At 45.8% G+C, this 14,551-nt stretch overlaps 1 protein-coding gene and 1 long non-coding RNA gene across 2 annotated transcripts; both read right to left on the bottom strand.

Annotated features, from left to right (window-relative positions):
* Positions 1-375: 375 nt before the first annotated feature.
* Positions 376-6,003, bottom strand: LOC137346233 (E3 ubiquitin-protein ligase TRIM39-like). Its single transcript, XM_068009666.1, has 4 exons — positions 5,930-6,003; positions 5,273-5,295; positions 4,054-4,169; positions 376-1,401 (listed from the first exon to the last, which is right to left on the bottom strand). The coding sequence occupies exons 3-4, from the start codon at positions 4,073-4,075 to the stop codon at positions 875-877; spliced, it is 549 nt and encodes a 182-aa protein (XP_067865767.1). The 5' UTR covers positions 4,076-4,169; positions 5,273-5,295; positions 5,930-6,003; the 3' UTR covers positions 376-874.
* Positions 6,004-10,779: 4,776 nt separating this feature from the next.
* Positions 10,780-14,289, bottom strand: LOC137346235 (uncharacterized). The gene is made up of 3 exons (XR_010968685.1): positions 14,182-14,289; positions 12,715-12,810; positions 10,780-10,898 (listed from the first exon to the last, which is right to left on the bottom strand). It is a non-coding gene; the product is annotated as an uncharacterized lncRNA (long non-coding RNA).
* Positions 14,290-14,551: the final 262 nt, after the last annotated feature.

The raw sequence follows: 14,551 nt of genomic DNA on the forward strand, positions 1-14,551 counted from the left end.
GAGACCCACCCTAACCATCTGTGGCTACCCCAGCCCTATCTATACTTACATTGAAGAAAACATAAATGATCTGGCATTAGTCGAGGTTAACCCAAGAGCCATCCCTGCATTCCTCAATCCTCACAAACTCAGATACCAGGGTAGAAATTCAGCTGTGGGAGGAAACGTTAAACGGGCAGTATCGTATGGACAGACTGTTCTACACCTCAGCTGATACTCAGTTCCATAGAAGTCATTGATAAGGAAAATCGGCTGGCGTATATAATACATTGACACATTTTTCTTCTTGCCACCCCCCACCCCCCCCCCCCCCCACTGCCTTTCACTTGCTCAAAGCCCATTACATTTCTAACTTTTTCCAGTTCTGATGAAAGGTCACAGACCTGAAACGTTAACTCTGTTTCTCTCTCCACAGATGCTGCCAGACCTGCTGAGTATTTCCAGCACTTTCCCATTGGATCCCTGTCCGGTGAGTTAGGTTAAAATTCACTTTGTGTCTGTTTCTGCCGCAGACGGACTTGCTGGGGGTAATTTAAAATTAGGGATGATAGTGTAAAGTGGGCCATATTGAATGGACCGTCTATTATCCACATCGCCTGACCTTTCCTTCTATTGACTTCCTTTGATATCTAATTTGTTATCATTCATTTTAACCTATCGCCCACGGTTAAAATTACCCCAGGTGCATTTCCAACATTTTGATTTTTGTTGGAAATATATTTATTGACAAAGATTACAGACAGCACTCCATTTGTACTGTGCTGTTACTGGGAGGGGACTGATGATATTAATCTGTTCTGAATATTAAGTAATTGAGCCAGTCTCTCAGCCTGTCTAAGCTCTCAGCACAAGCAGTGATTTTTGGATAATGACTCTATACATGTAAGGCGGTTAGTTTTAGTGATCCCCCTTTGCAAGCAGTCCAGAAGAAAGGGCAGAGTTTCTCAGTGAAGGTGTCAGTGAAGGTGTAAAGGTGGGACATGTCGCCAGCGTCACACAGAGACACCTGCCCTGCCGCGTAGTCCAGGTAAACGCCCAGCTTCCTGGGTCTGACTTTCAGGAGGAGATGGGTGGGAGGCGAGGTCAGAGCTTGGTACCTCCAGAACAACAGCTCCAGGGCCCAGAAACCGTTCTGGGGTTTCAGCGTGAGATCCTTCTTCCTCTGGATCGACTCTTTGGCAACACCCACGATCCAGGCTGTGTTGTCGCCCACCTCCACCTCCCAGTAGTGTCTCCCGGTTGTGAATATCTCCGCACCCAGGGCACAGAGGCAGGTACTGAATCTCTCCATGTTGTCCAGGACATCCCGTTGCTTCTCCGCCAGTCTCACCTCGGTCCGGTCGTCAGACACTTCCAGGAAGGGATTGGCCGTTCTCGGATCCAGGGTCAGGGAAGCTGGGACTGAAACAGAAGGAAAAAAATGAAAGCGTTGTGTTCTAGTTTTTTGTTTCAGCCGTTTGAGCTCATTCACATCAACAACTGGCAGCAACGAAGAGCATCAGGGGATATGGAACAAAGGCGGGTAAATGGGGCTGAGATGCAGATCAGCCGTGATCTAATTGAATGGAGGCACAGGACAGGCTGGAGGGGCTGAATGGCCTCCTCCTGTTCTGAATGATCCTATGCAGCAGTTGCGAGTGTGCACATGTGGGAGTGACCTGTCACGGTGTGACTGATTCACCCGTGACGCTAAATGGTAATCAATGTCTCATTTACTGATAGTTAAATCAAACATGTAAAAGGGTCAAGAAATGCGGCAATTATAATAATCGAGAGACTGGGACAACATTAGACACCTTCACCAATATAAGTGATGAAAGCCGGATAATCCAGTTTGATCTCAGGGCAGATGTCACAATCAGGCTGGTGGAGTGAATGCTTCAAGTTTTCCGACAGCTAGGCAGTCTGCAGCTAGTTGGGTGTTCTTCAAATAGCTGGCTGCTCTTGTCTCTGACCTCTGCCCTGAGCTTATAAAATGCTGGGTCTTTCTGCTCCCACTCCCCAGCATCCCACTGCCACCCTCTCCATCTGGGCAGATTCCTCACACCATATCTGGGGTTGTTATTGACAAGACCTTTATTAATAATTCATTTTCTAATGAATTCAAGCTTACTTTCATAGAATTATAGAATGGTTACAGCACAGAAGGAGGCCATTTGGCCCAGTGTGTCCATGCTGGCCCTTTGCAAAAGCAACTCTGCTGGCGCAACTCCCCTACCCTTTCCCCATAGCCCTGCAAATGTTCGACTGTTCCATCTGTGTGACAGTTTGAAAGGTTATTTCTCAAGGTTGCTAGACTGTCTGACAGCACTTGTCCAGCTCTCTCATCTCTGTCCTGCTTTTATGGCTGTTTTTAGATTATTGTTCTGCTTTTGGGGCACCTGTTCCTCTTTTATCATGTAACTGCTTTGACACACAGTGAGGGTAAAGGTCAGTCACAGGCTAACAATTTGAAATTCAGCAAAATAGGCCAGGCAAGTGGCAATGACCATCTCCAACTCGAGACAGTCTAACCATCTTCCCTTGATATTCAACGGCATTATTATCATCGAGTCCTGCACCATCAGCATCCTGGGAGGTTACCATTGAGCAGAAACTGAACTGAAGCAGCCACAAAAATACTGTGACTGCAAGAGCAGGTCAGAGGCTGGGAATTCTGTGGCGAGTAACCCACCTCCTGAGCATGATGGTTAAAAGCATTAAGAAAATTATGTCAATTTACCCCATTTCCAATATTCTAACAAATATCTAATTGCTCTGTAACGTTGAACACAGCAGCTGCTTTGACCAACATCTGCCATTTGTGGGAACTGAAGGCTTCCACTACCCGTGTAGCTCAATGTCCTGGGCTATCTGTGGGATCAGCACATGATAAGTTAAAGCAAATTTCTGATGAGCATGGGATGCATTGCCTAAGTGGGCCGAAGGCAAGTGTATCTTCTTAAGGTTAAGGGGCTGATGGAATGTGTGAAACTCACTCATTCACATCTTTGATGGTCTGGAAGATGTTATTCAGATCACCTATGTTTATAATAACCTGATCCTGAAGAGTTAAGTGTCTTCATGTTGTTATTCTGATGTCACTTTTATGTATCTTTAATGTACTGTGATTAGGTGGTAGTATGCATAGAATTTTGTGATCAAAGGTAGAATTAGTTTAAGAGTTGTGAGTGAACAACTGTACTATAAATATATAAATACTATAAACATACTATTTGCTATACACATACTGGATTGAGGAGTGTGATATATCATTACTCATAGCTGAATCATGAAGTGTGATGTACCTGAGTCCTCATATTGGATAGTGTATGAGCTCAGTAAAGACCCATACACTCATACTGGAATTGTGAAGTGTGATATCTCAAAGAAGACCTGGTTCTACATCATTACAACTGATGTGTGAATTAGGACATTAAAGTAATCCAACAGCTATTCAATAATGATTAACCAGCTTTATCACAAGTCACCATGTTAACAGCTGCTACGGGCATTTCTGTTGGAATTTTTTTTGATTTGAATGGAAATAAAATTCGAGAGCGGGAAATGGGGGTGGTGGGGGTAGTTGGTGGGGGCGGGGGGGTGGTGGGGGTTTGGTGGGGGAGGGGATGTAAAACGGATGGCAATTTGTTATCACTCAAAGTCACACTCTCACATAAAGTCTAAATTACCCCACTCCCCAGACAGAGCAACCAATACTGTCACAAAATAATCAAGGTTAATCAATTGGAACTATTGAACTTAATTCCACTGCAGAACTCTCCATCCGTGTGAGAAGAATCAGTTTTATTCGAAGGTGTTTGTTATGACTGATGGACTGTTTCACTGCAAGAATGGAGGCAATTTTAACCCAATCTGCCTGTCGGGAAACTGACGGGATCAGATGCAAGGCTGGTTTTACATTGAAAAACAGGTGTAAATCAGATCTTCCACCCAATCCCATGGATTTCTCGTCTAGCCAGGCAGATTAAAATTTCCCCCATTGTTTCCCAATGAGGAAGGTTACTGTTCACCGTTTTGATACCATTCTGGCAACTGGAAGCCCAGCTTTACCTGGATTGATAATTCCCAGCATTCGTTTCCAGACTGTGTACTGCAGAGGCCCATTGAAATCACCCAGATTCAGAATGACAGACACTTTAGTGGGTGGCTTGAAAGTGACGCCAGACCTGAACAAATATCGAGATTTGTACAATTGTAATTAAGAAAGAACTTGTATTTATACAGCAGATTTAATGACTTCAGGATGTCCAAAGTGCTGCACAGTCACATCAGTAATTTTGATGTCTAGTCACTGTAGTAATGGGGGAAACCCGGCAGCCGGTTCATGCACAGCAAGCTCCCACATACAGCGATGACACAATGGTCAGATCAGGCATTTTAATGATGTTGGTTTAGGAATAAATATCAGCCCAGACACTGGGGATAACTCCCCCTGGTCTACTGTGAGAGGGCGCTTTGATGGTCAACAGGGCCTCAGTTTAATGTCACATCCAAAAAACGGCATCTCCGACAGTGCAGCACTCCCTCAGTACTGACCCTCCAACACGACAGCACTCCCTCAGTACTGACCCTCCGACAGTGCAGCACTCCCTCAGTACTGACCCTCCAACATGACAGCACTCCCTCAGTACTGACCCTCCGACAGTGCAGCACTCCCTCAGTACTGACCTTCAGACAGTGCAGCACTCCCGCAGTACTGGCACTCCAACAGTACAGCACTCCCTCAGTACTGACCCTCTGAGAGTGCAGTACTGACCCTCTGACAGTGCAGCACTCCCTCAGTATTGACCCTCTGACAGTGCAGCACTCCCTCAGTACTGACCCTCTGACAGCGCAGCACTCCCTCAGTACTGACCTTCAGACAGTGCAGCACTTCCACAGTACTGGCACTCCAACAGTGCAGCACTCCCTCAGTACCGCCCCTCTGACAGTGCAGCACTCTCTCAGTACTGCAAAGGGTAAGTCAGTCTGAATAATGGGATGTGAACCCACAACCTTCAGGCTCAAAGGCAAGATTGTTATACATAGAGACACAGATGACCCTCTGGACATCCGGGTCTTAATCTTTCACTGTCACTGTCGTTTTGTTGCAAGACCAGTTTCTGTGCTTTTGGTGAATTCAAATATTTACACTGGAAAAAGATGGGGACGAATTTGCAAAAACTTGGATGTTAATTATTAAGATTATTGATTGCAATTTTGCTGGTACAAAGCACTCACTATCACAAGAAATCGCTACTACTGAATATGATAAGAAATGATTACACACCTCTCAATGATAGTGTTGATGTCCTAAAGCAAAGGCAGGTGAGAAATAGGAAGGAATATTAAAATTTTCACAGTGACATGGAAACAAACTTAGCAAATATGGGTGATAACAAAGCACATGACAATTCCTCATCGCCACTTCAAATCATACAAGCTGTCTATTTAATGTTCAATTGAACAAGAAGATCTCATTTTGAATCTTTAATATTATTGTCCCCTTCGTGTAAATATGCAGATCAAAAATCATCAGCTCTTCAGATTGATTTATATTGGAGGCAAAAATAATCCCCAGTTATTCTGGTGGCAGGATAATTTGTGTTCTTAATCTGAGAATTTACATCGAAACTCTGTGGCCTTCCTCCATTTGTCTTTGAACCATTCCCTTCCTTGCTCATGCTCATGCTTAAAATGTAATTCAATTATTAATTACATTAAAGCTCTGGATAATTATCTGCATGGACTAATATGAGCCATTTTTGGAACTTATTACCTAGAATTACATTGGATTTCCAGCACACTCACACAGGCCATTCAGTCCTACATCGAGCCTCCTCCCACTCGACTTCGTCTCACCCTATCAGCATAATCTTCTATTCCTTTTCCCCCCACCCCCCATGTGTGTATCTCATCCTCCCTTAAATGCATTTATACTGCTCACCTCAGCTGCTCCTCACAGCATCAAGCTCCACGTTCTCACAGCTCTCTGGGTGAAGACGTAGCTTCTGAATTCCATATTGGATTTAATGTTTATCCTATATTTGTGTGCTGCTGAAAATAGAGACATGTTGTCGAAGCTTTTTGTCTTGCACTCATCAGGACAATCCGCAACAATAACCAATGTAAGAGAAAACAACAACTTATACTGCGGGCTGGGAAAATAGACTAAGCGGAAGGTCAGTGGATGAGCAGTGGCAGACATTTAAGCAGATATTTCATAACGCTCAGTAAAAATTTATCCCCGTCAAAAAGAAGGACTTGATGAGAAGGATGAACCACCCATGGTTAACAAAGGAGAGTATCCAATCAAAAACTAAGGCATACAAAGTGGTGAAAACTAGTGGTAGGGCAGAGGATTGGGAATTTTTTAGGAACCAACCGTGGATGATTAAAAAGCTAATAAAGAGGGAGAAAATTGATCGTGAAAGTAAATTGGCAAGAAATATAAAAACAAACAGCAAGAGCGTCTACGGATATACAAAAAGAGATAGCTAAAGTGAGCGTGGGACCCTTGGAGGATGTGCCTGGAGAATTGATAATGGGGAACAGGGAAATGGCAGATAATTTAAACCAATATTTTGCATCGGTCTGCACGGTGGAGGACACTATAAACATCTCACAGATATCAGATAAGCAAGGAGCTATTGGGAGGAAAGATCTTGTAACAGTCTCTATCACGAGGGACAAAGTATTTGACAAACTAATGGGACTAAAGGCGGACAAGTCACCAGGACCTGATGGCCTACATCCTAGGGTTTTAAAGGAAGTGGCTGCAGAGATAGTGGAGGCATTGGTCGAAATATTCCAGAACTCACTGGATTCCAGGAGGGTCCAACGGATTGGAAAACCACTAATGTGATGCCCCTGTTCAACAAGGGAGGGAGACAAAAGGCAGGAAACTATAGGCCAGTTAGGCTAACATCTGTCATTGGGAAAATGTTAGAGTCCATTATTAAGGAACAAATAGCAGGACATTTAGAAAAGCTTAATGCAATCAAACAGAGTCAACATGGTTTTGTGAAAGGGAAATCATGTTTGACAAATTTGCTAGGGTTCTTTGAGGAAATAACAAGCAGTGTTGATAAAGGGGAACCAGTAGATGTAGTGTATTTAGAGTTCCAGAAGGCATTCAATAAGGTGCCACATAAAAGATTATTGCACAAGATAAGAGCTCAGGTTATTGGGGGTAATGTATTAGCATGGATTGGTTAACTCACAAAAGACAGAGAATCGGGATTAATGGGTCTTTTTCAGGTTGGAAAGATAGAACTAGTGGAGTGCCACAAGGATCAGTCCTAGGGCCTCAATTATTTATGACCTATATTAATGACTTGGCAGATGAAGTTTAATCCGGACAAATGTGAGGTAATGCATTTTGGAAGATCTAATACAGGTGGGAAGTATACAGTAAATAGCAGAACCCTTGGAGTATTGACAGGCAGAGAGATCTGGGCGTACAGGTCCACAGGTCACTGAAAGTGGCAACGCAGATGGATAAGGTAGTCAAGAAGGCATACGGCATGCTTGCCTTCATCAGTCGGGGCATAGAGTATAAAAACTGGCAAGTCATGCTGCAGCTGTACAGAACCTTAGTTCAACATCCTAGGGGCTACAATTGACCAGAAACTGAACTGGAGTAGCCATATAAATACCGTGGCTACAAGAGCAGGTCAGAGGCTAGGAATCCTGCGGCGAGTACCTCACCTCCTGACTCCCCAAAGCCTGTCCACCATCTACAAGGCACAAATCAGGAGTGTGATGGAATACTCTCCACTTGCCTGGATGGGTTCAGCTCCAACAACACTCAAGAAACTCGACACCATCCAGGACAAAGCAGCCCACTTGATTGGCATCCCATCCACAAACATTCACTCCCCCCACCACCGACGCACAGTGGCAGCAGTGTGTACCATCTACAAGATGCACTGCAGCAATGCACCAAGGCTCCTCAGACAGCACCTTCCAAACCCCCGACCTCTACCAACTAGAAGGACAAGGGCAGCAAATGCATGGGAACACCAGCACCTGCAAGTTCCCCTCCAAGCCACACACCATCCTGACTTGGAACTATATCACCGTTCCTTCACAGTCGCTGGGTCAAAATCCTGGAACTCCCTTCCTAACAACACGGTGGATGTACCTACCCCAAATGGACTGCAGCAGTTCAAGAAGGCAGCTCACCACCACCTTCTCAAGGGCAATTAGGGATAGGCAATAAATGCTGCCCACATCCCATGAATGAATAAAAAAAAACTATTATCTAAATGGAGAGAGACTTCAAAAAAGTGCAGCACAGAGAGATCTGGGTGTTCTTGTGCATGAAACACAAAAAGTTAGCATGCAGGTGCAGCAAGTAATTAAGAAGGCAAATGGAATTTTGGCCTTTATTGCTAGGGAGTTGGAGTTTAAAAATAGGGAAGTCTTGTTACAACTGTACAGGGTGTTGGTGAGACTGCACCTGGAGTACTGTGTACAGTTTTGGTCCCTGTATTTAAGAAAGGATGTACTGGCATTGGAGGCAGTTCAAAAGAGATTCACTAGGTGATGCCTGGGATGAAGGGGTTGACTTATCAAAAACGGCTAAAAAGGTTAGGCCTTTATTCATTAGAGTTTAGAAGAATGAGGGGTGATCTTACTGAAACGTACAAGATTCTGAGGGGGCCGACAGGGTAGATGTTGAGAAGATGTTTCCGCTGGTGGGGGAATCTCAAACTAGGGAACATAGTTACAGAATAAGGGGACACTCATTTAAAACTGAGATGCGAAGGAATTTCTTCTCTCAGAGGGTAGCGAATGTCTGGAATTCTCTATCTCAGAGAGTTGTGGAGGCTGGATCACTGAAAGTATTTAAAGAGGAGGTAGATAGATTTTTTAAATATCGGGGAGCTGAGGGCTATGAGGAGCTGGCACGAAAGAGGAGTTGAGGTCTGGGGCAAATCAGCCATGATCTTATTGAATGGCGGGGCAGGCTTGAGGGGCCGAATGGCCTACTCCTCCTCCTATTTCTTATGTTCTTATGAGAAGAGAGTGCTGACAGGCTGGCACGTGAAGTCTGATTGGTAGAGGCGTTGCCAAGGGGAATGCACCAGTTTATGGTGACTGACAGTTAACTGCCAAGTTTTGTTTGCAATTTCAGCTGTTTCAGCTGAACAAAATAAGTGACAGCCATTCGCTGGTTCATTCCTCGGGGCAATGCCTTGGCCAATCAGAGTCAAGCTGCCTGGTTTAAATTGCAAACAAAGCTTGGCAGTTAATTGTCAGTCACAGTAAACTGGTGCATTCTCCATGGCAACGCCTCGACCAATCAGAGTTCACTTGCCAACCAATCAGTACTCTCTTCTCATGCAGTATAAGTTGTTGTTTTCTCTTATATGTATTATTCTTGCATGTTGTCCTGATGAGTGCAAGACGAAAAGCTTCGACAGCATGTCTCTAGTTTCAGCAATTCTCAAGTTCTGTTCTACCAAACAACTATTATATTTGTGTCTTCTCGTTCTGGTCTCCCCCGCAAGTGGGGACATCTTCACATTGTCGACCTTATCAAACCCCTTCTTAATGTTAGAGACCTCGATTGGATCAACCTCAACCTTCTCTTTTCCAGAGTCGCTGAGTTACTGTCCCATTTGGAGATTTGGTTTATTTGTCTTGTTGTCCTCGGAGGGATTTGGGGGATGGATTTGTGTTACGTTGCTTCTGGTTTGTGAATGATGACATACTCATCCTCCATGAACTTGGAGAGAATGGGAAGGAAATGCATCTTGCACGGTGGTGTTAAGTGTCTGGTATTTCATTGGCTGCCAGATATACACAATGATATTCAGCTCTATTGAAGACAATGAATATCAAACAGGCCGTCTAACAGGTGTCGATCCCATCGTGCCTACTTCGTGTTACTGTCCAAAAGACAGTTCTACCTCAGTAACTTCAGATTATTGCCTGATCCCCCACAATGTCATCTGAACCCTCTTGTGACCCTAAGCAATGAACCAGCTGAGTAACACGAATCACCATGGAACCCGATTAGTCATTCGTGAATCATGTGCAGATATAAATGGAGGCATAGCGTACAAAAGTGAGGAAGTTATAATGAACCTTTATAAAATATTGATTCGGCCTCTGCTGGAATTCTGTGTCCAGTTCTGGGCACCACACTTTAGGAAGGACGTGAAGGCATTAGAGAGGGTGCAGAAAAGATTGACGTGAATGGTTCCAGAGATGGGGGACTTCAGTTACGCGAACAGATTAGAGAAGCTGGGGTTGTTCCCCTTAGAGAAGAGAAGGTTGGGAGGGGATTTGATGGAGGCTTTCAAAATCATGAGGGGTCTGGACAGAGTAGATAGAGAGATACTGTTCCCATTGGTGGAAGGGTCAAGAACCAGAGGACACTGATTTAAGGTGATTGATAAAAGAAGAAACAGTGACATGAGGAAAAGCCTTTTTACGCAGCGAGTGGTTAGGTTCTGGGATGCACTGCCTGAGAGTGTGGTGGAGGCAGATTCAATCGAGGCTTTCAAAAGAGAACTGGATAATTATCTGAAGAGAAAATAATTGCAGGGCTACGGGGAAAAAGCGGGGGAGTGGGACAAGGCGAGTTGCTCTTGCGGAGAGCTGGCACAGTCACGACAGGCCGAGTGGCCTCCTTCTGCACTATAACCATTCTATGATTCTATGATATATACTTGCAGCAACCCCGTTTCTTGGCGGGACAGCTTTTTCTGTATAACTGCCATCATCACTCGGATTGAGGCGATTTCCAGCGAGTTTTTCCTCATGCTCTCCTCTATTTGTCCGGAGATGGTCTGCTCCTCCCGTTTCAGCCTGGCCCTCAGGGTCTGCTCCTCCTCACTCAGGAACCAATGCAGTTTAGCAAATTCACACTCGATGCTCCTCCGCAGACCCTCAGCCTGGTTCTGTTGAGAGAAGCCGAGAGTTTCTCAGTCCTGGGGGAACCGTCTCGCTGACATGCTGAATATTATAGGACCGCTTAGAACAAATGCGAATGAAAGGTTTGTGAGTGCGAGTGTTCTCCAATGGGTTGACATCCTGATTCAGGCTCGGGAAGGGCAGTGGGTGGAGCTGAATTGTAGTTGACCTTGGGGTGTTTTGTATTCAAAACTGCCTAGTGGAAACATCTCTCCATCTACTCTATCAAACCTTTTCATTATCTTAAAGACAGCACTGTGGGTGTTTTTTAAAATTCGTTCTTGGGATACGAACGTCGCTGGCAAAGCCAGCATTTATTGCCCATCCCTAATTGCCCTTGAGAAGGTGATGGTGAGCTGCCTTCTTGAACAGCTGCAGTCCATGTGGGGTAGGTATACCCACAGTGCGCAGCTGGGAATAGCTCCACTCTTACTGCCAATGAAGAATGCACATCTGTCCGGAGGGTTCACTGTTCTCGTTCAAGGATGCCCTTCACCACATCATCTCCCTTTTCCTGTTCGCTGTTGAAGAATGGGAGCGCCCATGTCCAGCGTCAAGTGTCAATATTGACATGACGTGGATAAATAGAAAAGGTCCACACTCTCCGGCACTGGGCCCCATTCCTCCTGACTACACTTTGTCTGCTCACATTCCCAGCCACCTCTATCCATGACTGCTTGGTTTGGGAGGCTGGCCTTCCCCTACAACCGTCCGGAAAGAGGACCTCCCTCCTCTCCCTCACTGCTTCGAGTTGGACCTCCAGGGCAGTGCCTGCGAAGCGGGGGAAAGCCCTGCCCTGGGTGCCGACCCCCTGCCTGTCTTGTGGAATCCCTGCTGCTTGCATCTTTAAAGGCAAATGACAGCTACATTAATGTAACAAATTAAAAAAACGCACCCATTAATGGTGTTTAAATCAGGCCCACACTCACTCAGTCCCGCCTCCATTCCCACCAACCAGCCAATGACAATCAGGGCCTGTGACTGCTTCCAGCTCAGGGCGGGATTCGGACTCGGAAACGATCCCAATGCCCCTTTCCTGATCCCGGAAGGGATATCAGGCCTGTAGTCACTTGAAACAACATAGGGGCAGGGGTAGGCCATTCGGCCCCTCAAGCCTGTTCTACCATTCCATCAGGTCTGGACTCCATCCCTCTCCCTGGCAACTGTCTGAGGCCGAACTAGACTGCTCACAACCTGGGTGAAATATCTGACCCCGAGCTGAGTTTACAGCCACATATCCACACCATTGCTAAGACTGCCAATTTCCATCCCCGTAACATCACTTAACTCCTGATTTCCACTTGCCCATTCAGCTCTGGCTGATGCTGGGAGCCAACCAACGACTGCAGTAAAATTGTAAATGAATCGAGTTTCTCCAATGATCCGTTAACCCCCAAATTTACCCCAAGGAGCAAGATCCAGAATGAATGTAACTTTCAATACAATTGCATCCTGTTGCACAACATGTCTTCGAAGAGAAAACAGGCCTCAAATTATAACTGGAAGAAACCGATGCTTTCACTAACCGAATACAAATTTCTTGCAGACTCGCCTTTCAGTGACTTGAATTCCCCTTGAATACTGTCCAGGAGCACCAGCTTTGCTCGCTGTGTTTTGAAGAGTTGGTTAATGTGTCCAGGAAGGTTTCCTCCGCTTTGTACTTCTCAACAAACTGTGAATGTGGCGGTAAACTCCGAGGGTGTGACAAGCGGCGACGCATACTTCCGCAACACATTTATCCATCGCTACCCACAGTAACTCTGCCCTCCCCTCCCTTAGCGCTGACTTTGTAAAACGTCTCACCTTCAGTGTCACCACATTCGCTGCTTCTTCCTTTTGGCTTTGGGAAAGTTCCTCCATTTGTTTCTGACAACAATCCAGGGCATTTTCCAATTGTTTCTGAAAGGAAACGAATCCCATCAAAAGGGGCAAGTGGGTGGGGGTCAGCACTGACTGTCAGTGACACTTTCCAAATACTCCCTAGGCTGCCTGGTCACATGGACAGAGGGGAAACACTAAACGTTGCCATTGTCATGTTGGAGACACACTGGTTCATACAAAAGAATAGCATTGAGCTAAAGAGGAGCTTTCTGCTTGGGTTCTTACATTGAATGTTCTTCTCCAGTATTGGCACTGCAATGTGTGTTGTTAATCTTATGAATGCCCTTGGCTGAACTTGTCTGTCAGTGGGATATTGAACAGTGCGCTGGTGAATCATAGAGGTGACAGATCCTGTCCTTATGAAGTCGAGATGGTGCACGGTCTAACAGGAGCCTCTGCCGTGATTCTGCCTCTGATATCACCATGTGGGTATAAACATGAGAGCCCGGGTGCATTTTTCCTGGCTTAGGTTAATCCCTGGTAACCTAGACACGCTGAAACACTCCATTGCTGACTCAGTAGCTCAGTGAACTATCGGAAATATGTATGAATAGAGATCATTGTTAAGTGAGATGCGGGTGCACATTTAAGTTGTGCAATAGAGCACCTTGTTTTTTTATTCGTTCGTGGGATGTGGGCGTCGCTGGCTGGGCCAACATTTATTGCCTATCCCTAATTGCCCTTGAACTGAATGGCCTTTTCAGAAGGCACTCAAGAGTCAACCACATTGCTGTGGGTCTGGAGTCACATGTAGGCCAGACCAGATAAGGACAGCAGATTTCCTTCCCTAAAGGACATTAATGAACCAGATGGGTTTTTACGACAATTGACAATTGAATTCAAATTTCACCATCTGCCGTGGTGGGTTTTGAACCCATGCCCCCAGAGCACTAGCCTGGGCCTCTGAGTTACGAGTCTAGTGACATTACCACTGCACCTCCGCCAACGCCTGCCCCTAGTGGGGGGCTGTTTCAGTGACCTTTCGAGGTGAAATTGGACATGGTTGGGGAGAGAGGACACTAAACATGCATCCCGCCTGTCATAGGACAGGCCTGATCTCCGGTTCGATTGAAATCACTGGAACTGAAAATTGGGCGGAGCACTGACACCTGTAGCGTTTTGAGATTGTTTTGAGATTGCGTTGTGCATTTTGTCCGCTTGAGGCTGCTGTACAGCACACATGAGCCAGCAAAGGGAAAGTGAAAGTGAAAGAGAATAAAGCAGAATCCACTGTTTCAACAGCGTTGCTGTCCCTGTCTCATATCTCTGAGTAAACCTGGTTAAACCCCACTCCAGACCCGAGAATGTCACAATGCCCGCCTAACTTCATTCCAATATTATGGCTGCTGCGTAAATCTGACAGAGAGCTCCCCCATTACTGTCACCAACCCGTTTCACCACCTCCTCCTGCTGCCTCTCCCATCGGAACGCCGCCTCTCCCTGGCATTGGCTCAGGATCAGACTCCGGACGCTCTCCACCAGGTTGGACACACACCAGTTTGAGCGGACACGTTGCCGTGGAAACGACTCCCTGCACTGTGGGCAGGAGACGTCGTCCCCTTCTATCACCGTCCAATATCTCAGGATGCAGCTCCGGCAGAAGTTGTGGCCGCAGTCAATGGTCACCGGGTCTCGGTAAAAATCCAGACAGATCGAGCAGGTCACCTCATTTCTCATCTTCTCCATTTCCCGTCCGGATGCCATTTTAACCCAACAGCCGTTTGTACAGCTCCTCTCACATAACAGTTTCTAGCACAAA

Source organism: Heterodontus francisci, chromosome 29 (assembly GCF_036365525.1).
Source record: "Heterodontus francisci isolate sHetFra1 chromosome 29, sHetFra1.hap1, whole genome shotgun sequence".
Lineage (NCBI taxonomy): Eukaryota > Metazoa > Chordata > Chondrichthyes > Heterodontiformes > Heterodontidae > Heterodontus > Heterodontus francisci.